The sequence below is a fragment of the Rhinoderma darwinii genome, chromosome 10 (genome assembly GCF_050947455.1).
Source record: "Rhinoderma darwinii isolate aRhiDar2 chromosome 10, aRhiDar2.hap1, whole genome shotgun sequence".
Lineage (NCBI taxonomy): Eukaryota > Metazoa > Chordata > Amphibia > Anura > Rhinodermatidae > Rhinoderma > Rhinoderma darwinii.
Genome location: NC_134696.1, coordinates 94,491,813 through 94,519,155, shown reverse-complemented (window position 1 = coordinate 94,519,155; position 27,343 = coordinate 94,491,813). Strand labels below are relative to the sequence as shown.

The 27,343-nt window shown below is 49.3% G+C and overlaps 2 protein-coding genes across 8 annotated transcripts in view; one reads left to right on the top strand and one right to left on the bottom strand.

The window, feature by feature from the left end:
- LOC142662235 (guanylate-binding protein 2-like) overlaps positions 1 to 27,343 on the top strand; it is a 160,195-nt gene that overhangs the window by 79,260 nt on the left and 53,592 nt on the right. The gene's annotated exons all lie outside the window — the stretch shown is intronic.
- On the bottom strand, positions 646 to 8,009 carry RPS19 (ribosomal protein S19). Its single transcript, XM_075840336.1, has 6 exons — positions 7,941 to 8,009; positions 4,703 to 4,773; positions 4,525 to 4,625; positions 3,834 to 4,017; positions 2,341 to 2,395; positions 646 to 707 (listed from the first exon to the last, which is right to left on the bottom strand). Exons 2-6 carry the CDS (start codon positions 4,771 to 4,773, stop codon positions 681 to 683), a joined length of 438 nt encoding a protein of 145 aa, XP_075696451.1. The 5' UTR covers positions 7,941 to 8,009; the 3' UTR covers positions 646 to 680.

Below are 27,343 nucleotides of genomic sequence, written 5' to 3'. Positions count from 1 at the left end.
AAATAGTAAGGCAGCTATAGGATCCTTGAATGGTCCCTGTGCCATCTGCCTATACAAGGTTGGGGCCATGATCACATCACAGAAATTCTGTGATACAATCGCAAATGGCTTAAAAACGTCTGAAAGTCAGGGGCTGTTTTCCCTTGAAAACAGGTCCGTATTTTGATGTTTTTGCTAAGCGTGGGAACATAGCCTAATACCTAAACCTGCTCAGCTAAAAGAACGTAGATCTATGGTGATCCTCATTCAGCAGTCGGATTGTCCCAACATGAGGGTATTAAACTGGCCTTATAATAATTGTTCATAGTAGACAGAACCACTTGTTAGATTTTTGATGGCAGAAACTCATCCAACCTGGTCCGCTTGAGCGATCAGCTCTTCTCAACCTGCATAGTTTACAGTACATTTGGTTTATTCCCATTTACTAATATAGAATAGACTTTTACCCACACATTATAACATGCTTATCAATGTCCAGCTACCACCAGAAGATGCCAGGTTACAGGCGATGACTTCTTGTATAACATGGAGGACTGAAGAAGCAAACACTGGCTGGACTCACTTCACCTGGTAACAAATCTAGATACTTCAATACATCACAAAAGCATCTCATGAACTTTATTAACAAAGAGACAAAGTCATCAGTTTGGTAGCAGAAAGATTTATTTTAACAAATGGATTTAATGTTTCTTGCTGGCTGCGCAAACCTGCGAGGGAGAAAAAAATAAAAATACAAAGATCAGTCACTACAAAGACGTGGGGGTGGGCATCATCATACATTTATATTTTGAGTTAGGCTAAGTTCACACTTGCATTACAAAATCCTTAGAGTTTTTTAAGGATCAGAATAAGGATAAAAAACGTGACCAGTTAAAAACCCCATTGAAATCAAAACGACGAATGCAAATGGATTACAATCAGTTTGTATCCGTTTTACATTGACCCCAATGATAAAAACATCCATTAGACGGCAGTTTTTATTTTAATGGAGTAAAAGTCCTGCATGCGAAACGCTCGTCGGGGGTGCCTCATTACCGGGTGGATCACTTCACTTTCAACCTCCATGGGTACGTTTTGCCTTACTTATTCCCTGGTGTAGCCACGTGGACTTAGGTTTTCTTCTACCTCAGGCTATTTCAGGTTACCTTTACCCCTGATTTATGTCCTGGACCATGCAACAGAGCAGTTAGATTTAACTCTCTAGGCGGTATTAAATATGTCAGTTACCTCATGGATATGCATGGTGATATTGAAGAGAAGGATGGCATTAAGTTATTCAGTACGATCTGTATGAGACAATATTCACTCTATGTTTCTGGTGATAAGCTAATAGCCAATAGAATTTGCAGTGTTTAGCATCAATACCATGCCTGTGTTGCAGGTTTAGACGACTGATCCACTAATTGATTCTCAATTTTTAGAACCTCGTTGTGTTTTTATAGTTTGTGTCTTTAATATTGGATGTAATAATAAAAATTATATATTTTTCTATGTTCTTGTGGCGTAATGACTCCTTATTCTCATGTTCTATAATACTTTTAAGGCTTCGTTCACATTTGCGTCAGTACTCAGTTTGTGGGTTCCATCGGGCCTTTCCGTCAAGGGAACCCTTGAACAGAAACTGGTCGTTTCCGTTTGCAACACCATTGAATTCAACGGTGACTGATCCGATGCAAATGGTTTCCATTTGTCCCGGTTGTGTGAGGATTCTGTCATTTTGACGGAATGAATAGCGCAGTCGACTACGGTATTGATTCTGTCAAAACTACGGAACCCTTACAAAACAGGGACAAATGGAAACCATTTGCACCGGATCAGTCACCGTTGAAATCAATGGTGATTTTTTTTTTCATTTCATGGGTTCCCCTTACGGAAAAGCTCAGACGGAACCCATGAACGGAGCCCTGATGCAGATGTGAACGAAGTCTAAAAGTAAAAAAAAAACAAAAAAAAAACATAATGGATGCAATCAGAAATGCCATTGATTTCAATGGGATTTTTAACCAATTTTTATCCTTGATTCTAATCTGTAAACGGATCAGAGTAACGGATTAAACACAAGCGTGAACTTAGCCTTAGGTTGGGGCAGCCTGGTGACAGTGTTACCAGATAATTGCAATTAAAAACGTGATTCAATTGTTCCCTATGAGAAATAAAGCCCCTGCAGAGCGGTAATATGATCAAGGACACGAGCGGTTCCCGTCCTGGGAAAGGTTTTCCTGATCTCACTGGACAGGATCCTTTCAGGTCCTTGGCACTAAATACACAGCACCTGCCCCAACCTGTGACAGGACAGGGTGACACCAACAAGGATTAAGGGAAAGTGACAAGAGAGCTCACCTGTCCAGCAATTCTGTCCAAGTCTCTCTGTCCTTGGGGAGTCAGTCTGCGACCTCTGTAATGCAAGGAGAGTATAGAGTTAATAATCACAACAGATCATGATCATAATCCAAGGCTGTTCACATCTGCGCTAGTATTCCCATCATCCTGTAAAGTCACAGGAACAGAACAAAGAACCGAAGTGCCAGCTTTGTCAAATGATGGATATCAACAGCGCACTTAGACTTTAATGGGTTACTTCAGGTCTATGAACGCAATGTATAGGAATAGAGGCAGCAACCACGCCGCTGTCTCTATTCCTCCCGGTGATCATGTGACTGGTCACATGATCGCCGGGTGCCGTTAGTGGCAGACTGCTGCTGGGTCTTACTAGACCCAGCACAGCCCTATTAGTGACAATAGTCACTATGAGGGCTGATTTCCCTGCTGTGCAGCTCCAGTTACAGTGGAAAAACATGGTGTAAAAGAAAGAAAAATATATAAAGTTCCCCAAAGGTCTTTTTTGACCTTTGAGGGACAGACCACAGTAATAAAAAAATAAAAGTAAAGTGCAAAAAAAAAAAAAATACATACACATAAAATACCGACGCCCAAAAAAACGTTCCCCCCGCCAATCATTGCTGTAACGCTAGCGCAGAAGCAATTATCCTAATATAGACATGTAATATATTAACATTTACGGTAGACAATGACAATCACAAATAAAAATTTTAGGGTAAAACGGTTAACAAAAAAAATTTGCTGAAACGTAAAAAAGCTTATTTTTTTACTATTATTTTCAAACTTTATGAATAAAAAGTCTGAAATAGCAAAAAGGATGTGTATAAAAACGATAAAAAAAAGAAAAAGAAAGAAACCTGCATTGTCTAGGGAAAAAAACATCGCAAAAATCACGTAGTTAGCGCAACAAATAGTTATAGCCATTTAACTAACACGTGCTAAAAATGGCTAAACGGTGTCTGGTCCAGAAGGCTCAAAATAGCCCGGTCCTGAACTGGTTAAAGGCAATATAGCGCTCGATTTTGTTATTTTGCTGGCAAAAATGACAATCTGTGCCTGACGCAGATGAGACCAGGGCCTTAAAGGCTTTGTGCACCTTTGAAATGACAAAAAAATAAAAAAAAGTTGTGTGCAGCTTCGTAAATAAATTTTATTAAAAATTATTTTCACTTTTTGAGATACAGCTGCTTTGTGTCCTGTATGCAGAGCAGCTGTATCGTTAGTCAGTGGGACTGGCTGGTTTAGTGTCAGCAGGTCCTGCGCGTCTCACGCAGGATCGGGCTGTTATCGATCACATCAAAGTTTATAACTTAGATGTGATCGATTACGAGTGAATCCTGCATGTCAGAGACACACAGGACCCGCTGACACGTAGCGCTGACCGGTAGTGGCTCAACACAACCTATGGCTGGTTTCACAGCGAGATCACAATTTATTGCACTGGTGAAACCGTTGCATAGGCCAGCACAATATATAGACTAATTCACACTTACCCATTGGGGTCCTTCTCCACCATTTTCAGGCCCTCCAATGCCTGCAGTACCCTCCTGGCTACGCTCTTTGATCCACGGCTGAAGTGACTTGGCATAACACCATTGCGCTGACGCCCACCATAGATCTTGGTCATTGAGCCGACACCAGCACCACCACGGAGGTACAAATGACGGACTGTGGAAGCTTAGAGACAGAATGATGTAAGTGGCAGAACCAAGCATTGTGCCCACCCCCCTAAGATCAGGAGCCCTAAATATGATCAGCAATGGTCTGACCCCGTCACCAGAACGCTGATTGGTCACTGATTGGTCAGCGTCACACTCCTCTGTAAAACGCCCACTTGGTCATATAGTAAAACACTCCCTATTTGTCCATTGAGAAACTCATTAGCATAAAGCTAATATAGGTCATAACTCCGTCAAAAATGATCGTTTTTCTAAATAGAAACCACTGGTGTAATGTACATTACGGCGCCGATCACATCATGTACAATATAGGCCACTTATAATGGGGTGACAGAGACTCTTTAAGGTTTAGTCCAATGCCACTTTGAACTGAAGCATTTATTATTGTCACCCTATAGAACTAAACTAAAATATAAAAACGCCCCCATTAAACAGTAGCAGGAGAACTCAACGGACGTCGCCCCCCCTGTAAAAGACTGTCAGTCGAGGGGGTGACGGCTCTTACCGGCACGGGTGTAGAACCAGTTCTCATCGTAAGGCGCCAGTTCCTTGTGTTTTGCGAGTTTCACTGTGTCCACCCATTCGGGAACCTTGAGTTTACCAGACCTAGAACCATAAACACCCGGTCAATACAAAGAGCACGTCCACAACCCGACGAGAACCGCACAAGAACTACTACTCACTTCTTGAGGAAAGCAGCCAGGGCTCTGACGAACTCCTGCTGGTTCACGTCTTTCACGGTGACTCCAGGCATCTGCGAGCAAACAAAACGTTAAAAAACAGTCCCTAAAGTCTGATGTGAAACTACAACTCCCAGCATGCCGACAGCTAAATTGTAGATCCCCAGCTGGACAGTTACAGGGTCCTTGCTATTATACGATGGTCTCCGGCACTCTAGCTGCTGCAATACTACAACTCTCAGAATGCCTTGACAGAGGAATGCTGGGAGTTGTAGTTTTGAAAGTGTTAAAGTACCAAAAAGACACGAGACCACCAGTATTAACGATCGTTGTGGAAAATACAGGGAAATTATTCAACCTGGCGGTAAAGCCCTGTACGTGCTAGAGCGGTCGTTTGGTCCTCCAATACGGCGGCTTCCATGTAAACATCCATACACCAATTACAGGGAGGAAAAACCAACACCGGCCCCCAAAGAGAACCGCAAACACACATTATTGGCCCCTGCTCAGTCATAACTAAGAAAAGTCTGAATAGAATATATCTAAATTTGGGAAAGTTGGGTGACAACCAAAATAGCTACCAGTGCTGCACCCAGACTAATAGAAAGCTCACCAATGTACACAGTGATGGGGGAATCGCTGCAGGACAAGACAGCACTGAGGACGTCTGGGTGACAACCACGGGCGGCCATATTGGTTGTCGCCCAGCTTTCCCAGACTCAGAAATAACTAAGTAACCCGAGTTGATCAAATCTCGACGTCTTGTATTAACAGAGGCTCTGAGAGAATTTTAAAGAGGGGTGTGCTAACTTAACCCCTTATTTTAGGCCCTAATGACCAAGCTATTTTTTACATTTTTCCATCGTCTCATTCAAAGATCTATAACTTTTTTTGTATAAGGTCTTGTTTTTTGCGGGACAAGTAGTTTTTAATAGCACCATTTTGGGGGTCATAGAATTTATCGATTAATATTTTTTTTTGAGAGGAATAGAAAAAAAAAACAGCAATTTCACCACACTTGTGTCCTAAATTTACACGCAGCGTTTTTTGCGCATTGTGTGTCATCGGTGTTTGCTGCGTGATTTTCGCGCATATTCCATCCCTATGACACACGGTTTTGATATTTAGAAAAAGAAATGTAGGAGGTGGTTTTATTTTTCCCTTCATTTCTTAATCTACTGTTGTGCGAATCACGCACAGCACACGGAAGTGCTTCTGTGTGCTGCGCATGATTTCCACGCACCCATTGACTTCAATGAGTGCGTGATGCGCAAAACACGCTCAAGTATAGGACATGTCGTGAGTTTTACACAGCGGACACACGCTGCGTGAAAATCACGGACGGTCTGAACGGCCCCATTGAGTTACACAAGTCCGTGATTTTCATGCGCGTATCATGGACGTGAAACACATTCGTATAAATAAGGCCTAAATGCGACTTTTTGATCACTTTAGTTTAAGGCAGGAGTCAAAGAAAACAGCAATTTTTTCAGTTTTTTTTCTTTTACAATGTTAACCGTGCAGGTTAAATAACGTAACTTTATAGTTGGGGTCGTTATGGACGCGGCGATACCAGATGTGTAACTTTTTTACATTTTGTTTTTTTTAATAAAGAAGTTTGTAAGGAGAAAAAGTGGGTTTCTTTTTTTCATTTTTTATTAAACTTTATGAAACTTTTTTTCACTAGTCCCACTAGAGGATTTCACTAGGCGATCCTCAGATTGCATTTATAATACACTGCAATACCTTAACGGACAGGCATCTGCTAGGCCATGCCTCTAGAATGGCCTAGCAGGGAAAACTATGGGCAGACCTGGGGGCCTTTATTAGGCCCCCAGATGCCATAGAAAACAGACACTGGGCGATCTTATCGCCAGGTGTCAGTGGGATGAGGGAGCTCCCTCCCTCTCTCCAGAACCACTCAGATGTAGCACTCGCTTTTGAGCGCCGCATCTGAGGGGTTAATAGCTGAGAGATTTAACGGCTCCCTGCTCTATTTATTCCGATGCAGCGCCATAAAAAGGCTACTGTATCGAAATAAAGCCAATTAGTGGCTGCCATAAAAACACTATGGGGCGGTCACTAATGGGTTAAAGAGCTACTCCCAGAATGGACAATTCGGTGATAAGCGTGATGGCTGGGACTCCCATTCCTCCTCTCAGCACCCCCCCACAATGAGAAGGTTGAAGTGAGGGGCGGTCAATGATGTAGCTGGCCACTAGCTTCAACGTCTATGGGCATGACACTACTGTTTGTCATTCCCATAGACCAGGGTTCAGCAACCTTCAGCCGGCCTGCTGTTGTGAAACTACAATTCCCAGCATGCACTGATAGCCTTTGTTTGGAATAATATAGGCAAAGGATATTAGGGAATGCTGGTAGTTGTAAAAGAGCTGAAGTGCCGGAGACTGCTGATCCCTGGCATAGAGCTGGATCGAACAAATCAACGCCTGCTCACAGTAGGGGGTGCAATGAGAAGGTATGGGGGGGGGGGGGGTGGTGGTGGTCAGAACACCAATTCTAGTAATCAATGGGGTCCCAGCGATCACTTACAACCTATGATGTGTAGGAGTAATGGCCTAGTCTGGGATACCCCTTTAATTGCCGTACTCATCAGAATTAGCTGTATGTGGTGGGGTCAGATCAAGACTTTAGTAGGGATCATACAGCCCAGTTTGGAATGGCTGATAACAGAGGGAAATCGTGCAAACTGGCTTGGTCTGACAGAAATTATTATTTTCTACATTTTTGGACAGAAGTTGTCAGGAGGTGGAGCGCACCACACAGGAAGCTATAACCCAGGGAACAGGTCAATATCGTCTATTACTTCTATGTCCAGGTTATAAGCGATTACATACAATGAGGCATAACATAGGATGATGAGAGTGCTTTCCGTGCATGTGCTCAGTATACAGCACCCATGCGGGAAACATGTGACATCCGTCTATAGACCACATACTGGCGGGGAGAGCGGCCTCAATGTCTCGGTGGGAGACTAGAAGCAACAAGCGGAGGATTAGCCCATGTGCACACGCTGCGGGTTAGTCATCCAGAGCCGGATACAAGTAACAGGAAACCCCGCGGCCTGAGGCCCACCGCGAATTACAAGTCCAAACCTGTTTCACCGCCTGCGTATAAGCGCAGTCGCGATACATGCCCGCATATTTGCTTCACATTCCGGTCAAGAAACTACTAAAACCGCGGTTCAGGCGCCATACAGGCCGCACTAGGCCTCACTCACCTTCTCTCTGCAGAGCCGAGAAGGGAAAGGGATAAACGGGGTCTCCCAGGCTCTGAAGAAGGGGAGCGGCGTAAGGTCACGCCTCTTTGAGCCGGGGAAGCAAACGATTGGATAGCGTCATTCGTACTCGAGGCGTGGCTTATATGTGTCAAGCCTCGATGTTGGTTGAAACGCATATGCTACTTCCTGTGTGGGTCACGTTGGTAAAAGGGGGGCGTGGAGCGCGCAACAAGTGGTTTAGAGGAGTCGGTTTATTTTATTTTAGTTTTTAACTACATGTTAAATAATTACTCTATGGAGATTTTCCTGCAAAGTAATGGAAAAGCCCTTTAACTTCAGCTGGTGCCATTTAAAGGGGCACTCTTAAAAAATCCATATGTGATTAGAAACTAAATACTTCCAGAAACAGCGCCACTCCTGTTCATGGGCTTGTCTGGTATTGCAGTGGAGCTCTAATCACTTAAATGGATCTCATCTGCAATATCATACTTAGTCCATACACAAGAGTGGCGCTGTTTCTGGAAGAAAGTAGCCATTTTTTTTTCTTATAGATCCATATGTTATACATTTGTTTTCTCTATAATATTCTGTATGCTTTTATTTTACACAGTGCAGTGAGTATCTCGTTCAGATTTGATTGGTGCGTTATCTAGAACAGTTTGCTGGGTGACGCTCTTTAAAGGATCATTATATCCATACTGACCCTGGTGACAATCTGCCGGGAGATTACCTCCACCCGGAGCAGCAGTCATGTGTGAACTGATCCCGAGATATGAGGGAGACGTACTTCTATTAATGTATCCTGCCTCCTAGTACAGGGAAAGCTACAAAACAAATAATTACCACTGATTATGGGCAGCAGCAATGTGCAATTTGGAAATATATATATATACTAGTTCTTCTCAATGAATTAGAATACCCTCAAAAAGTTAATTTATTTCAGTAATTCAATTCAAAAAGTGAAACTCTCATATTTTATAGATTCATTACATTCATTAGATTCTATTTCCAGCATTTTCCTCTTTTAACGTTGATGATTGTGGCCAATAGTGAAAACCCAAAATTTGGTGTCTCAGAAAATTAGAATATTATATAAGTCCAATTTCAAAAATGATTTTTAATACTGAAATGTTGTCCTACTGAGAAGTATGTCCAGTATCTGCCCTCAATACTTGGTCGGGGCTCTGACTCCGACATCAATGCGGCGTGGCATGGGGGCGATCAGCCTGTAGCACTGCTGAGGTGTTATCAATGCGGCGTGGCATGGGGGTGATCAGCCTGTGGCACTGCTGAGGTGTTATCAATGCGGCGTGGCATGGAGGCGATCAGCCTGTGGCACTGCTGAGGTGTTATCAATGAGGCGTGGCATGGAGGTGATCAGCCTGTGGCACTGCTGAGGTGTTATCAATGCGGCGTGGCATGGAGGCGATCAGCCTGTGGAACTGCTGAAGTGTTATCAATGAGGCGTGGCATGGAGGTGATCAGCCTGTGGCACTGCTGAGGTGTTATCAATGCGGCGTGGCATGGAGGCGATCAGCCTGTGGCACTGCTGAGGTGTTATCAATATGGCATGGGGGCGATCAGCCTGTGGCACTGCTGAGGTGTTATCAATGCGGCGTGGCATGGATGCAATCAGCCTGTGGCACTGCTGAGGTGTTACCAATGCGGCGTGGCATGGAGGTAATCAGAGTGTGGCACTGCTGAGGTGTTACCATTGCGGCGTGGCATGGAGACGATCAGCCTGTGGCATTGCTGAGGTGTTATCAATGCGGTGTGGCATGGAGGCATTCAGAGTGTGGCACTGCTGAGGTGTTACCAATGCGGCATGGCATGGAGACGATCAGCCTGTGGCATTGCTGAGGTGTTATCAATGCGGCGTGGCATGGAGGCAATCAGCCTGTGACACTGCTGAGGTGTTACCAATGCGGCGTGGCATGGGGGCGATCAGCCTGTTGCACTGCGGAGGTGTTATCAATGCGGCGTGGCATGGAGGCAATCAGAGTGTGGCACTGCTGAGGTGTTACCATTGCGGCGTGGCATGGAGACGATCAGCCTGTGGCACTGCTGAGGTGTTATCAATGCGGTGTGGCATGGAGGCATTCAGAGTGTGGCACTGCTGAGGCGTTACCAATGCGGCATGGCATGGAGACGATCAGCCTGTGGCATTGCTGAGGTGTTATCAATGCGGCGTGGCATGGAGGCAATCAGCCTGTGGCACTGCTGAGGTGTTACCAATGCGGCGTGGCATGGGGGCGATCAGCCTGTTGCACTGCGGAGGTGTTAATGCGGCGTGGCATTGAGGCGATCAGCCTGTGGCACTGCTGAAGTGTTATCAATGCGGCGTGGCATGGAGGCGATCAGCCTGTGGCACTGCTGAGGTGTTATCAATGTGGCGTGGCATGGAGGCGATCAGCCTGTGGCACTGCTGAGGTGTTATCAATGCGGCGGGACATGGAGGCAATCAGAGTGTGGCACTGCTGAAGTGTTATGGAAGCCCAGGTTGCTTTGATATCGACCTTCAGCTCGTCTGCACTGCGCTGACTCTGGACTTGATATAACTTTTTGATGATATTCTAATTCATTGAGAAGGACTAGTATATATGCACTGATCAGCCATGACATTAAACCTGTCCCGACGTCTGCCGTATATACATGACGGAGGTCGGGCATGGAAGTATGGAGCGGGTTCTCGGGCTGAGCCCGCTCCATAGAAGGAGCGTGTCGGTTGTATCTTAAAGCTGACACTTCAGTGTAACGAGCGGGATACTGCTCGTTAAACCTCTTAGATGCCGCGGTCGCCATCTAAGCCTCCGGCAGGGCTTAATAGGAGCCTGTCATATTGTGCAAGTGATCCAACGATCGCCGGTTCATGTCTACTAGGGAGACTAATAATAAAAAAAGTTAAATACCGTTTTTATAATATATATATATATATATATATATATATATATATAAAAAGAATTGGAGCTCCGGACCCATCTTGCACTTACCTGATCTCTGCACACGATGACAAAGGGGAGGAGTCGTAAGAGCCACTAGGTCACTCCTGGTGCCTCTTCTATCAGCCGGTACCTTCGCTCCACGCAGGACGGAGCTTCACCGCAGCATGCATCCATTCCTCCTTCAGGCCGCAGCCGGACCCCGCCACCACGTGGGTGCTCGTCGCCTTCCTGCCTCGCTGGGCCGGTAAGTCTGCACAGCAGCTCCCTGGTCTCCGGATCTGTCATCATGTCATCGGAGGTAGATCAGGGTGTAGTGGGCTTTCAGGGGTCGGTTCCCCCGGCTCCGGCAGAGGACTTCCCCCCCCCCCCTTCAGCTCCAGCATGTGTCGGGGCAGGGCGAGGACCGCATGGCCTCGCAGGGCAGTGCAGTCTCGGCGCCATCTTGGCAGGCCGCCCCGCCGCAGGCTCTCACTCCGGACTTACAGCAGCTTAGTCAGGGGACGCCTGCAATTTTGAGGGGTTCGCTCACTCCGCCAGCGGGATTGGGGGACCATCAGACGGTTCATTCCTCGAGGCCCCCGCTCTCAATGGAACGGACTCTCGCAGAACTATGGGAGATGATGAGGGTGCTCCCCACCAAATCCGATCTGGACCTACACCTCTTGCGGTTGGAGGAGAAGCATAACAAGGCCATTGGTGCGGTCTCACAGGAGGTATGCGGTGCGTAGATTAGGGCTCACTTGTTCCCTTCACCTCCTTCCTGCCATTACATAATAACAAGCCCTTACCTAGTCTACCATTTCTTCTACGCTGACGCTATCATGGACCCCCTTGAGACCCTGACCCAGCAGATGCAGGGCCTCTCCCTACAGGTTCAGGCCCTGGCTCAGAGGGTCAATCAGTCTGACGCTCCCTTTGTAGTACCCCTCACCTCACCTTTAGAACCCAACCTCAAGTTACCTGACCGGTTCTCAGGGGACCGTAAGACTTTTCTCTCCTTCCGGGAGAGTTGCAGACTTTATTTCCGCCTAAGACCTCACTCCTCAGGTTCCGAGTACCAGCGGGTGGGTATCATTATATCCCGACTCCAGGAAGGGCCCCAAGAGTGGGCCTTCTCCTTGGCTCCTGACGCCCCTGAACTTTCCTCCGTTGATCGGTTTTTCTCTGCCCTCGGTCTCATTTACGACGAGACTGACAGGACTGCCTTAGCCGAGAGTCAGCTGGTGACCTTACGTCAGGGTGGGAGACCTGTTGAGGAATACTGTTCTGATTTTAGAAAGTGGTGCGCAGCTTCTCGGTGGAACGACCCGGCCCTAAAGTGCCAGTTTAGGTTAGGATTATCTGACGCCCTGAAGGATCTGCTGGTTAGCTACCCCTCTTCTGACTCCCTAGACCAGGTTATGGCCCTAGCAGTACGACTTGACCGACGTCTCAGGGAACGTCAGCTTGAACGTTTCAATGTTTTCCCCTCTGACTGCCCTGCGATTCCCCCCGAGGTCCCGTCTCCTCGCTCTTCCACGGAGGACTCGGAGGTACCTATGCAACTCGGGGCCTCCATGTCCCCTCGACAACGTAGAGAGTTTCGCAGGAAGAATGGTCTCTGCTTCTATTGTGGGGACGACAAGCATCTACTGAACACCTGTCCCAGGCGCAAGAATAAGCAGCCGGAAAACTTCCGCGCCTAAGTGATCATCGGGGAAGTCACTTGGGCGCACAGGTATTTCCCGTTAATACTAAACGCAATAAGATTTTGCTTCCCTTTCAGGTCTCGTTTGCTGGCCGGTCTGCCAGTGCCAGTGCCTTCGTGGATTCGGGCTCATCTGCTAATATCATGTCTGTGGAATTTGCTATGTCTCTAAAAATGCCTTTTATTGATTTACCATATCCAATCCCGGTAGTGGGTATCGACTCCACTCCTCTTGCTAATGGTTATTTTACTCAGCATACTCCTGTTTTTGAACTCCGTGTTGGCTCCATGCATTTGGAGCAGTGCTCTGTACTGGTGATGCAGGGATTATCGTCCGATCTGGTATTAGGTCTTCCCTGGTTGCAGCTGCATAATCCCACGTTTGATTGGAATACTGGGGATCTCACCAAATGGGGTAGTGATTGCCTGATGTCATGTCTTTCGGTTAACTCTATTTCTCCCCGGGAGGAGGTAAACACGCTTCCTGAGTTTGTTCAGGACTTCGCTGATGTGTTTTCTAAGGAGGCCTCCGAGGTGTTGCCCCCTCATAGAGATTACGATTGCGCCATCGATTTGGTGCCTGGTGCCAAGCTTCCTAAGGGGAGGATATTTAATCTTTCATGTCCTGAACGTAAAGCTATGAGGGAGTATATCCAAGAATGCCTGGCCAAGGGTTTCATTCGCCCCTCGACTTCTCCTGTAGGTGCTGGCTTCTTCTTCGTGGGGAAGAAGGATGGTGGTCTTAGGCCGTGCATTGATTATCGGAACTTGAATAAGGTCACAGTAAGGAACCAGTATCCCCTTCCTTTGATTCCGGATCTTTTTAATCAGGTTCAGGGGGCCCAATGGTTCTCTAAGTTCGATCTACGGGGGGCATATAACCTTATCCGCATCAAAGAGGGGGATGAGTGGAAAACTGCGTTCAACACGCCCGAAGGTCATTTCGAATACCTAGTCATGCCCTTTGGGTTGTGTAATGCCCCTGCCGTCTTCCAGAATTTTATTAATGAAATTCTGAGAGATTACCTGGGTAATTTTCTTGTAGTGTACCTTGATGACATACTGGTGTTTTCCAAGGACTGGTCCTCGCACGTGGAGCATGTCAGGAAGGTCCTCCAGGTCCTTCGGGAAAATAATCTGTTTGCGAAGACCGAAAAATGTGTGTTTGGGGTACAGGAGATACCATTTTTAGGTCAAATCCTCACTCCTCATGAATTCCGCATGGACCCTGCCAAGGTTCAGGCTGTGGCGGAATTGGTCCAACCTGCCTCCCTGAAGGCGCTACAGTGTTTTTTGGGGTTCGCTAACTATTACAGGAGATTTATTGCCAACTTCTCGGTCGTCGCTAAGCCTCTTACGGACCTCACTCGCAAGGGTGCTGATGTCCTCCATTGGCCCCCTGAGGCCGTCCAGGCTTTTGAGACCCTCAAGAAGTGCTTTATCTCGGCCCCCGTGCTGGTTCAGCCCAACCAAAGGGAGCCATTTATTGTGGAGGTTGACGCGTCCGAGGTGGGAGTGGGGGCCGTCTTGTCCCAGGGTACCAGCTCCCTCACCCATCTCCGCCCCTGTGCTTACTTCTCTAGGAAGTTTTCGCCCACGGAGTGTAACTATGATATTGGCAACCGCGAACTTTTAGCCATTAAATGGGCTTTTGAAGAGTGGCGTCACTTCTTGGAGGGGGCCAGACACCAGGTAACGGTCCTTACTGACCACAAGAATCTGGTTTTCCTAGAATCTGCCCGGAGGCTTAATCCTAGACAAGCTCGTTGGGCACTGTTCTTTACCAGATTTAATTTCTTGGTTACCTATAGGGCTGGGTCCAAAAATATTAATGCTGATGCACTGTCACGTAGTTTCATGGCTAATCCTCCTTCTGAGAAGGATCCTGCTTGTATTTTACCCCCTGGTATAATTGTTTCTGCCACTGATTCTGACTTAGCCTCTGACATCGCGGCTGATCAAGGTTCAGCTCCCGGGAACCTCCCTGGGGACAAACTGTTTGTGCCCCTGCAATACCGGCTAAGGGTACTCAGGGAAAACCATGACTCCGCTCTATCTGTTCATCCTGGCATCTTGGGTACCAAACTCCTCATTACCAGAAACTATTGGTGGCCTGGGTTGCCTAAAGACGTTAGGGCTTACGTCGCCGCTTGTGAGGTCTGTGCTAGGTCCAAGACCCCTAGGTCCCGACCTGCCGGCTTACTACGTTCCTTGCCCATTCCCCAGAGACCTTGGACCCATATCTCCATGGATTTTATCACCGATTTGCCTCCATCTCAGGGCAAGTCGGTGGTGTGGGTGGTAGTAGACCGCTTCAGCAAGATGTGCCACTTTGTGCCCCTTAAGAAACTACCTAACGCCAAGACGTTAGCTTCTTTGTTTGTGAAACACATTCTGCGTCTCCATGGGGCCCCAGTCAATATAGTTTCGGACAGAGGGGTACAATTTGTTTCCTTATTTTGGAGAGCTTTTTGTAAAAAGTTGGAGATTGATCTATCCTTCTCCTCCGCCTTCCATCCCGAAACTAATGGCCAAACGGAAAGGACTAACCAATCCCTGGAACAATATTTAAGGTGTTTCATTTCTGACTGTCAATTTGATTGGGTCTCATTCCTTCTCCTCGCCGAATTTTCCCTGAATAACCGGGTCAGTAACTCGTCAGGGGTCTCCCCGTTTTTCTGTAATTTCGGGTTTAATCCTAGGTTCTCCTCCGTTTCCCCTGGTTGTTCCAATAATCCCGAGGTAGAGGACGTTCATCGGGAACTGTGCACAGTCTGGGCCCAGGTTCAGAAGAACCTAGAGGCGTCCCAGAGCGTACAAAAGATTCAGGCTGATTGTAGACGTTCTGCTAACCCCCAGTTTGTCGTCGGGGATCTGGTGTGGTTGTCGTCGAGGAACTTGCGCCTTAAGGTCCCGTCCAGGAAGTTTGCTCCCCGATTTATTGGACCTTATAAGGTCATTGAAGTCCTCAACCCTGTATCCTTCCGTCTGGAGCTGCCCCCATCCTTTCGCATACACGACGTCTTCCATGCCTCCCTCCTGAAACGCTGCTCCCCATCCTGGTCCCCCTCGAGGAAACCTCCTGTTCCCGTTCTCACCCCTGAGGGGGTGGAATTCGAGGTGGCCAAGATTGTGGACAGTAGGATGATCCAGGGCTCCCTCCAGTACCTGGTCCATTGGAGAGGATACGGGCCGGAGGAGTGGACTTGGGTACCTGCTCGAGATGTTCACGCTGGGGTATTGATAAGGAGGTTCCACCTTCTCTTCCCCACTAAACCGGGTCCTCTTAGTAAGGGTCCGGTGGCCCCTCATAAAAGGGGGAGTACTGTAAAGGATCTGCCAGGCACTACGTCTGGGTATACTCCCAGGATTAATCAGTCGACACCTGAGGCCAGACCTCTGAAACTGACACCTGCTCCCACCAATCAGGGTGGCAGGCTCAGGAGTGGGAGAGCCTATCGCGGCCTGGTCAGTCAGAGTTAGCTCCGCCCCCTGTCCATTTATACCTGCCGTTTTCTCTTCCTCCTTGCTTGTTATTCTTCTTGGATTCCTGGCCCCACTGCTGCCTTGCTCCAGCCTGCTTCTGCCGTGCTTCTGCCTTGCTTCAGTTCCGTTTATCCTGCGTTGCTCTGCCCCTGGCTTGCTTCTGCTCCGTGCTCCCGTTTGTATACTCCACTACTTCCTGATCCTGACTGGCTCATTCACCGCTCCGTTTCCTCACGGCGTTCCGTGGGCTACTGTATTCCCTTGCGTGTTCCCTGTTTGTACTCCCTTGCACTTAGACAGCGTAGGGACCGCCGCCAAGTTGTACCCCGTCGCCTAGGGCGGGTCGTTGCAAGTAGGCAGGGACAGGGCGGTGGGTAGATTAGGGCTCACTTGTTCCCTTCACCTCCTTCCTGCCATTACAAAGGGGGTCTCCATCCTGATTTCACGCTCTCTTCCCTGGGAGCATTTGGAGACGCGTACTGATGGAGCAGGAAGGTGCCTCTTCGTGAAAGGTAGGCTGGCTAACACCTTGTTCACACTGGCTTCGTACTATCTCCCTAACATTGGTCAGGTTGCATTTCTAGAGAGGGTTTTGGTAGCGTTGGATGACTTTCTGTAAGGCACTCTGATATTGGGGGAGATCTGAACGCCACCTTGGATCCCACGTTAGACTCGTCAAGAGGGCACTCGTCCTTATCCAGATCGGCTCACCGTCGCTTGCGTCGGCTGTTGCATGAGCACCAATTGGTCGACACATGGCGGCTCATGCATCCCTCGACCAGGGACTACACTTTCTTTTCGGCTCCCCACAAATCATACTCCAGATTAGATTACTTATTTTTACGTCACTCCTGACCTCGCATCTGCCTCCATAGATAACATCACATTCTCTGACCATGCTCTTATCACTCTCACCCTTTCCTTGCCAACGAACCACCCTCGCTCCTGGCAGTGGCGTTTGAACGAATAGCTCCTGCAGGACTTGACGTGGTCTCGGACATCCAAAGAGATCTCGCGGAGTATTTTGCTACTAATGCCTCGCCGGGGATTGACCCGCTTTGCATCTGGGAGGCGCATAAGTGTGTGGTGCGCGGTTCCTTCATTCGTATTGGTTCCAAAGTAAAGAGGGAACGGACTGCTCACCTCAGGGACCTCCTGAACTGCATATAGAGGTTGGAACAGTCACATAAGGTCTCCCAGGATCGGGTTGTAGGGGCGGAACTGGGGCAGCTGAGAGAGCAGGTTCGCTCACTCTGTGTTTCCAAGGCTAGGGCCTCCTTAGTTAAATGCAGACGGCACTTTTACGAGTTCAGTAATAAACCTGGTAGGACTCTGGCAAGGGCACTAAGGAAATAAAGTATGCGTACCTATGTCCCTCAGGTACAAGCCCCACACAATCGGCGTCTGCAGCTTCCACATGACATCTCGGAGGCCTCCGTGCCTATTCTCACTCTCTTTATAATCTTCCTGGGGACCCCCCTTCCTCGGATGGAGGGGGCTACTTGGAGAGGATTGAGTTGTATCTCCGGTCCTTTCCTTAGGGATGAAATGTATCCCCCAGGAGGCTATTGCTGCACTGGAGGCTCCTATTTCCTCGGAGGAGTGGTCCTGGGCACTGAAGGACTCGCCAACGGGGAAGGCACCTGGCCTAAACGGGTTACCTTTATATTATTATAAGGACTGTTCGGAACTGCTCTCCCCTCCATTTCCTACACGCATTCAATTTACTCACGGAGGGGAGGACCCTTCCTCGGACACGTTGAGGGCCCACATTATGGTGATACCCAAAGAGGGGAAGGACCCATCCATGTGCCAAAATTATCGTCCCATATCGTTGTTAAATGTAGATCTGAAGCTGTTTGCTAAGATTCTGGCCCAGAGGATGACCCCACTAATACATAATGTGATACATAACGAGCAGGTGGGCTTCATGCCGCTAAGGGAAGCGCGAGATAACACTATGCGGGCAATAAACCTGATGTATCAGGCGGCCACCACGACCCTGCCCACTTGCTTCCTCTCTATGGGTGAGGAGAAGGCCTTCGACAGAGTCAACTGGGATTTTATGTTGGCTACATTGCAGCATGTGGGGCTGGGCTCACATATGATGTAGTTGATTTCGAGTCTCTACTCCTCCCCCACGGCACAGGTTAAGGTGAATGGCCACTTCTCCTCGCTCGCTATCTCAAACGGCATGAGTCAAGGTTGTCCCTTGTCCCCCTTAATTTTAATTTTGTGTTTGGAGCCCTTTTTGTGCCATATTCGCTCCAACCCAGACATAGCGGGTGTATCTTTGGGAGGAAGGTCCCATAAGGTCGCTGCTTATGCGGATGACCTGCACTTTTTTCTCACCGCCCCCAGAGTCTCCTTGCCCAACCTGATGGCGGAGCTGAGTAGATACTCGAAACTTTCTAACTTCAAGATCAATTACCAGAAGTCGAAGGCTCTCAATATCTCATTGCCACAGTCCCTGGTGGATGAGCTGTCGGAATCCTTCTCCTTTAAATGGGCTAGAGATTCCCTTAAATACCTGGGGGTCCGGCTGACCGGAGATCTATCTCGCCTTTACGCAGTGAATTACCTTCCGCTTCTTCAACGTGTGAAGAGCGACTTGGATTCCTGGACGACGGGCACCTTCACCTGGTTTGGTAGATGTGCCATATTTAAGATGAACATTCTGCCACGGATTCTGTATCTCTTTCAGGCGTTGCCGGTACACACGTCCCACGCCCCTTCTTCCAACTCTTGTCCCTACTCCACAGATTCATATGGGTGGGGAAAGCAGCATGCATTGCTTGGTCCATGCTTTTTCGTGCCAAGTGTGATGGTGGCATTGGTCTCCCAGATTTTGTTTCCTATCACCAGGCCTCACATTTGACACGAATATTGGACTGGTTTAGACACACTGATGTCAAACAGTGGGTGTCCATGGAACAGACCTTTTTTGAGGTCCCGTTGCAGGCATTGCCCTGGTTGGGTACACCCGTCCCCCTCTCGGCACGAACACATCCGACAATAGGGCCCACCCTGGCGGTCGCGTCCCGGCTCTTCCCTCGGAAAGAAATCTCCCCATTTCCCTCACCCTTGTTCCCTATCTTGGGCAATCCTGCATTTCCACCGGGACAGGAGGGGGGCCCCTTCCGACACTGGCTGAGGGCGGGTAAGGGCTACGCCGCCAATTTTATACAGGATTCGGCATGGATGACCGGCTCACAGCTGGCATCTTTGTCAGAACCCATCTCCTTTACTTCTTGGCAGGTCACCGAGTTAAGACACTTCCTTACATCCCTACCTAACCCACAGGCATACTCTCGAGATAGCTCCCCTTTCGAACTCTTATGCAGGGGCACAGACACGGTGCGTCACTCATTGTCCAGACTTTATGCGCTGCTGATCTCTCCATCTACTCTTACCACACCTCCATACTTGAGTAGCTGGGAGAGGGACTTAGGTCTCACATTTACTGCGGAGCAGACGGACCGTCTGCTTACTATGACACATAAATCCTCCATGGCTATCAGATTCCAGGAAGCGGGATTTAAGATCCTTTCGCGTTGGTATAGGGTGCCTTCCAGATTGCATGCAATGATCCCTGCGGTCTCTCCGTTGTGTTGGAGATGTGGGGGCCAGGTGGGCACAATTTGACACATCTTTTGGGACTGCCCGCAGCAGTCAGATTTCTGGTCTGAGGTGTGGCGCATTTCTTCCAAATTCACGGACTTTCCCCTTCCGCGTTCTCCGGCTCTGTTCCTGCTCCACCTGTGCGATGTCCCTCTGTCTACGTACCGACGCTCGGTGGTTCGCCATTTGGTGAATGCAGCTAGGGCGTGTGTTCCCGGGTTGTGGAGGCAAACTTGTCCGCCAACAGTGGGCATGTGGTTCGGCAAGATCCAGGAGACTATGAGAATGGAGGACCTCACGGCATCATTGAGAGGGGCCCATGCTAAATTTCTCAAAACATGGCGTGAGTGGATTCGATTTCAATCGTCAGTGGAGTATAGGACCATCATGGCCTCCTGAGCATAATTTCTAGACTTAAGTGTGGGAGTTTGGTTTCCTCCCCTTCCCCTTTCCTTCCTGCTCCCTCTTCTTTCCTGCTTTTCTATACTTCTATTTTGTTCTCATTTGGGTTTTTATACATCGCTGCTGGTTCAGGATGTATAAATTATTTGATCCTTCAGGATTGGTTTCAGCTGAATGTTCTGGTTTTCTATTGTGTCTCTTGCACTTATTGTACCTACAAATGCTGGCCTGTGAGCCGATGTCAGTGCTGATTATGTCTGAAATTTCTTCTTTGTGTTTGGAAAATGGAAAATAAAAGAATAAAAAAAAAAAAGAATTAAAGAGGCTCTGTCACCACATTATAAGTGCCCTGTCTCCTACATAAGGAGATCGGCGCTATAATGTAGGTGACAGCACTGCTTTTTATTTAAAAAAACGATCTGTTTTCACCACTTTATTAGCGATTTTATATTTATGCTAATGAGTTGCTTAATGCCCGAGTGGCCGTGTTTTTACTTTAGACCAAGTGGGCGTTGTACAAGGGAGTGTATGACGCTGACCAATCAGCGTCATGCACTCCTCTCTATTCATTTAGTCAGCGCATAGGGATCCTTTTAGATCGCTATGTGCTGTTTTATACTAACACATTAACGATACTGAAGTGTTTAGACAGTGAATAGACATTCCACGGGATGTCTATTCACAATCTCTGCACTTCGTTACGGTGTCTGTGGTAGTTACAGCAGAGGAAGCGTAATCTCGTTGTAACCTGTCATCTACAGCGTAATCTCGCGAGATTACGCTTCCACTGCTGTCGATTTAGCGGTGTGAGGGCTTATTTTTTGCGGGGTGAGCCGCAGTTTATATTGTTACAATTTTGGGGTACGTGAGACTTTTTGATCACTTTTTATTTAATTTTTTGTGGGAGAAGAAGGTACCAAAAAACAGCAATTCTGAAGTTTGTTTTTTTTTTTACGACGTTCACCGTGCGGACTAAATAATGACATATCGTAATAGTTCAGACTTTTACGGACGCGTCGATACCAGTTATGTTAGCTTTTACATTTTTTGACATTGTGCTTGAGGGAAAATGGGAAAAGGTTTTTTTTTGAGCTTTTCATTTTTACATTTTTTTTTATTTGTTAAAAAAACTTTATTTTACTGTTTTTTACTTTTTTTACTTGTCCCCCTAAGGGAATTTAACCAGTGATCGTTAGATCGCTTGCACGATATACTAATGTATTGCAGTATATCGCGTTTCTGACAGCCTCATATGAAGCCCTGCCGGAGGCCGGAGTACAAAGATGGCGGACCTGGGGGACTTCATCTGGCATCCAGGCAGCCGTGCCAACCAACTGCTCCCCCCGATCTCGCTGCGGGGGGCAGTTGGGACGTTACAGGGGGTTGCCCCCCTGTTTTTAGTAATTTAAACGGGATCCCGCTCGTTACACGGAAGTGTCGGCTGTAACACACAGCCGCCACGCTCGCTCTATGGAGCGGTCTCAGCCCGTGAGTCCGCTCCATATTCCCCCACCCGGCGTACGGCGGATGTCGGGAAGGGGTTAAAGTTAAAAAAAATACCTTTCCCCATTTTCCCCCAAAAGCAATGTAAAAAAATAAATAAATAAACATAATTAGTATTGCCGTGTCCATAAAAGTCAGAACGATCACAATATAACATTATTTAAAGGGTAACTAAACCTTCAACAAACTTCTGACATGTCAGAAGTTTTGATTGGTCGTGGTCCGAGGACTGAGACCCCCACCGATCGCTAGAACGAAGCAGCAGAAGTGCTCGGGGGAGCGCTGAGCCTCTTAGTTTCTGATCGGCTTTTTTTGGAAAGCCGAGCAGTTGGTGTACGGGATCATAGACTTTCTATAGAGTCCGTACACCGTTACATCGGCTTTCCGAAAAAAGCCGTTCAGAAACTTGCGGCTCGACCGAGCGCTTCTGCCGCTTTTTTACTAGCGATTGGTGGGCGTCTCAGTGCTCGGACCAGCACCAATCAAAACTTATGACATGTCAGACGTTTGTTGAAAGTTTAGTTACCCTATAACCACATGGGGAACGCCGTAAAAAATATATAAAACTATAGCTACAATGGGCACGTGTGCATCAGATATAGAGCATGGAGCAATGGAAGAAGGTGCCTGGTTATAATCACGTTTTCTTTTACATCATGTGAATGATTGGGTGCATATGTGTAGCTTACCTGGGGTAGAGATGGCACCAGGATGCATTATGGGAAGAAGCCGGCGGAGGCAGTGTGATGATCTGGACAACGTTCTGCTGGGAAAACTTGTGTCCTGACATTCATGTGGATGTGACACGTACCACTGACCTAAACATTGCAGCAGACAAGTACCCCCTTCATGGCAGCGGTATTCCCTAATGGCAGTGCCCTGTTTCAGCAGGATAATGCCCCCGCCACACTGCCAACAGGGATGGTGAGGAACAGGAGAAAGACTTCAAGGTGATGACTTGTCTCCAAATTCTCCAGATCTCAATCCGATCGATCATCTGTGGGATGTGCTGGAAAAACAAGTCCGATCCATGGAGGCCGCATCTCACAAGTTACAGGATCTGCTGCTGCCGTCTTGTACCAGAACCACAGGAACCTTCAGAGGACTTGTGGAGTCCATGCTTCGATTGGGTCAGAGATGTTTTGGCTGCAAGGTGACCACACAATATTAGGCGGGTGGTATTAATGTTATGGCTGATCCGTGTATATATCTCTACAGTATATTTCTTAAATTTTTCATCTGATGACCCATAAAGCCTGATAAACCAGCACTTTTAGCTCTAATCTGACATTTTTAGCACTGAGCTACAGTATAATGTCAAATATCACAAGACTAGAAGCAGAAAAACTTGTATTCTGCTCATATGAAACTGGCCTAAGGCCCCTACAGGCCCAGAATTTGGACAGAGTTGCTATTTAAAGATGACTCCATCTAAAACTAAAAACTCATTTTCAAGTAAAGTGATCCCTGATATTTTACATATTTGGTGTCAGCGATCAGAGGCTGGTTTCAGTGGATCATTCCTGCCTTATTGTTATGGTGACCACCCTGTTCTATGTCACTACTTGTTGGAAATTTGAGCCGGCGTTTAGAGGGACAACCCATTTCCACATGCTCTGTTAGGCATACCTCCCAACCGTCCCGGATCCGGCGGGACAGTCCCGGTTTCTCAAAACAGCTGATCGTTGCTGACTGTAGCAGCGATCAGAAGAAGGCAGGAGTCTTGCGGCGGTGTTCTCACTGGGATCGATGCCGGCCCGGGAGTGGACCAGTCCAGTCACTTGACCTGTCATCTGACCTCACCGGTCAGGTGACTGGACTGGTCCACTCCCGGACCAGCATCGACACCAGTGAGAACGCCGCTGCAAGACTCCTGCCTTCTTCTGACGGTGAGTGACGTCAAAGCAGAGCGGAGAGTGGCAGCAGTAGGGCCGGCTACCTCTACCGCTCTCCGCTCCGGTGGCAATGTGGCACAAAGTATAAGGGGGTTGTGTTGCGCTACCTACAGGGGGGCTGTGTCTGGAGCTATCTACAGGGGGGCTGTGTGTGGAGCAATCTACAGGGGGGCTGTGTGTGGAGCAATCTACAGGGGGGCTGTGTGTGGGGCTATGTACAGGGGGGCTGTATCTGGCGCTATGTACTGGGGGGCTGTGTGTGGCGCTATCTACAGGAGGGCTGTGTCTGGCACTATCTACAGGGGGCTGTGTGTGGCGCAATGTACAGGGGGCTTTGTGTGGCGCTATGTACAGGGGGGCTGTGTGTGGAGCAATCTACAGGTGGGCTGTGTGTGGCACTATCTACAGGGGGCTGTGTGTGGCGCTATGAACAGGGGGGCTGTATCTGCCGCTATGTACAGCAGGGCTGTGTGTGGTGCTATCTACAGGGGGGCTGTGTCTGGCGCTATGTACAGGGGGGCTGTGTCTGGAGCTATCTACAGGGGGGCTGTATCTGGCTCTATGTACAGGGGGGGCTGTGTGTGGCGCTATCTACAGGGGGGCTGTGTCTGGCACTATCTACAGGGGGCTGTGTGTGGCGCTATCTACAGGGGGCTGTGTGTGGCGCTATCTACAGGGGGCTGTGTGTGGAGCTATGTACAGGGGGCTGTGTGTGGAGCTATGTACAGGGGGGCTGTGTGTGGCGCTATCTACAGGGCTGTGTGTGGTGCTATGTACAGGGGGCTGTATCTGGTGCTATGTACAGGTGAGCTGTGTGTGGAGCAATCTGCAGGGAGCTGTATCTGGCGCTATGTACAGGGGGGCTGTATCTGGCGCTATGTACAGGGGGGATGTATCTGTCGCTATGTACAGTGGGGCTGTATCTGGCACTATCTACAGGGGGGCTGTGTGTGGCGCTATCTACAGGGGGGCTGTGTGTGGCGCTATCTACAGGGGGCTGTATCTGGAGCTATCTACAGGGGGCTGTATCTGGCGCTATGTACAGGAGGGCTGTGTCTGGCGCTATGTACAGGGGGGCTGTGTGTGGCGCTATCTACAGGGGGGCTGTGTCTGGCGCTATGTACAGGGGGGCTGTGTCTGGAGCTATGTACAGGGGGCTGTATCTGGCGCTATGTACAGGGGGGCTGTGTGTGGTGCTATGTACAAGGGGGCTGTGTCTGTCACTATCTACAGGGGGCTGTGTGTGGCGCTATCTACAGGGGGGCTGTTTCTAGCACTATTGTGTGTGGCGCTATCTACAGGGGGGCTGTGTGTGGCGCTATGTACAGGGGGCTGTATGTGGCGCTATGTACTGGGGGCTGTGTGTGGAGCAATCTACAGGGGGCTGTGTTTGGAGCTATGTACAGGGGGGCTGTGTGTGGCGCTATCTACAGGGGGCTGTGTGGCGCTATGTACAGGGGGGGCTGTATCTGGTGCTATGTACAGGGTGGCTGTATCTGGCGCTATGTACAGGGGGCTGTGTGTGGCGCTATCTACAGGGGGCTGTGTCTGGCGCTATGTACAGGGGGCTGTGTTTGGCGCTATGTACAGGGGGCTGTGTCTGGCGCTATCTACAGGGGGGCTGTGTGTGGCGCTATCTACAGGGGGGCTGTGTGGAGCTATCTACAGGGGGCTGTGTCTGGAGCTATCTACAGGGGGGCTGTGTGTGGAGCTATGTACAGGGGGGCTGTGTGTGGAGCAATCTACAGGGGGCCTGTATCTGGCACTATGTACAGGGGGGCTGTATCTGTCGCTATGTACAGGGGGGCTGTATCTGGCGCTATCTACAGGGGGGCTGTGTCTGGCGCTATCTACAGGGGGGCTGTATGTGGAGCTATCTACAGGGGGGCTGTGTCTGGAGCTATCTACAGGGGGGCTGTGTGTGGTGCTATCTACAGAGGGGCTGTATCTGGCACTATGTACAGGGGGGCTGTGTGTGGCGCTTTCTACAGGGGGGCTGTGTGTGGTGCCATCTACAGGGGGGCTGTATCTGGCGCTATGTACAGGGGGGCTGTGTGTGGCGCTATCTACAGGGGGGCTGTGTCTGGCACTATCTAAAGGGGGCTGTGTGTGGTGCTATCTACAGGGGGCTGTGTGTGGAGCTATGTACAGGGGGCTGTGTGTGGCGCTATCTACGGGGGACTGTTGTGGCGCTATGTACAGGGGGGCTGTATCTGCTGCTATGTACAGGGGAGCTGTGTGTGGAGCAATCTACAGGGGGCTGTATCTGGCGCTATGTACAGGGGGGCTGTATCTGTCGCTATGTACAGGGGGCTGTATCTGGCACTATCTACAGGTGGGCTGTGTGTGGCGCTATCTACAGGGGGGCTGTGTGTGGTGCTATCTACAGGGGGCTGTATCTGGTGCTTTGTACAGGGGAGCTATGTGTGGAGCAATCTACAGGGGGCTGTATCTGGCGCTATGTACAGGGGGGCTGTATCTGGCGCTATGTACAGGGGGGCTGTATCTGTCGCTATGTACAGGGGGCTGTATCTGGCACTATCTACAGGTGGGCTGTGTGTGGCGCTATCTACAGGGGGGCTGTGTGTGGAGCTATCTACAGGGGGGCTGTGTGTGGAGCTATCTACAGGGGGCTGTGTGTGGAGCTACCTACAGGGGGGCTGTATCTGGAGCTATCTACAGGGGGCTGTGTCTGGCGCTATGTACAGGGGGGCTGTGTGTGGCGCTATCTACAGGGGGGCTGTGTCTGGCGCTATGTACAGGGGGGCTGTGTCTGGAGCTATCTACAGGGGGGCTGTATCTGGCGCTATGTACAGGGGGGCTGTGTGTGGCGCTATGTACAGGGGGGCTGTGTCTGGCACTATCTACAGGGGGCTGTGTGTGGCGCTATCTACAGGGGGGCTGTTTCTGGCACTATCAACAGGGGGGCTGTGTGTGGCGCTATCTACAGGGGGGCTGTGTGTGGCGCTATGTACAGGGGGCTGTGTGTGGCACTATCTACAGGGGGCTGTGTGTGGCGCTATGTACAGGGGGTCTGTGTGTGGAGCAATCTACAGGGGGGCTGTGCTTGGAGCTATGTACAGGGGGGCTGTGTGTGGCGCTATCTACAGGGGGCTGTGTGTGGCGCTATGTACAGGGGGGCTGTATCTGGTGCTATGTACAGGGTGGCTGTATCTGGCGCTATGTACAGGGGGCTGTGTGTGGCGCTATCTACAGGGGGGCTGTGTGTGGCGCTATCTACAGGGAAGCCGTGTCTGGTGCTATCTACAGGGGGGCTGTGTGTGGCGCTATCTACAGGGGGGCTGTGTGTGGAGCTATCCACAGGGGGCTGTGTCTGGAGCTATCTACAGGGGGGGGCTGTGTGTGGAGCTATCTACAGGGGGGGCTGTGTGTGGAGCTATGTACAGGGGGCAGTGTGTGGAGCAATCTACAGGGGGCCTGTATCTGGCGCTATGTACAGGGGGGCTGTATCTGTCGCTATGTACAGGGGGGCTGTATCTGGTGCTATCTACAGGGGGGCTATGTCTGGCGCTATCTACAGGGGGGCTGTATGTGGAGCTATCTACAGGGGGGCTGTGTGTGGAGCTATCTACAGGGGGCTGTGTGTGGAGCTATCTACAAGGGGGCTGTGTGTGGAGCTATCTACAGGGGGGGCTGTATCTGGAGCTATCTACAAGGGGGCTGTGTGTGGTGCTATCTACAGGGGGGCTGTATCTGGCACTATGTACAGGGGGGCTGTGTGTGGCGCTTTCTACAGGGGGGCTGTGTGTGGCGCCATCTACAGGGGGCTGTAACTGGCGCTATGTACAGGGGGGCTGTGTCTGGAGCTATCTACAGGGGGGCTGTATCTGGAGCTATCTACAGGGG

What these genes read in the sequence shown, in the direction of transcription:
- RPS19 (XM_075840336.1), bottom strand. Translation starts at nt 4,773, where the DNA reads ATGCCTGGAGTCACCGTGAAAGACGTGAACCAGCAGGAGTTCGTCAGA. An exon ending in GTGGAGAAGGACCCCAATGG is followed by an intron (nt 2,396 to 3,833) that starts GTAAGTGTGAAT and finishes CTTGCATTACAG; the next exon opens with AGGTCGCAGACTGACTCCCC. An exon ending in TGGACAGAATTGCTGGACAG is followed by an intron (nt 708 to 2,340) that starts GTGAGCTCTCTT and finishes TCTCCCTCGCAG; the next exon opens with GTTTGCGCAGCCAGCAAGAA.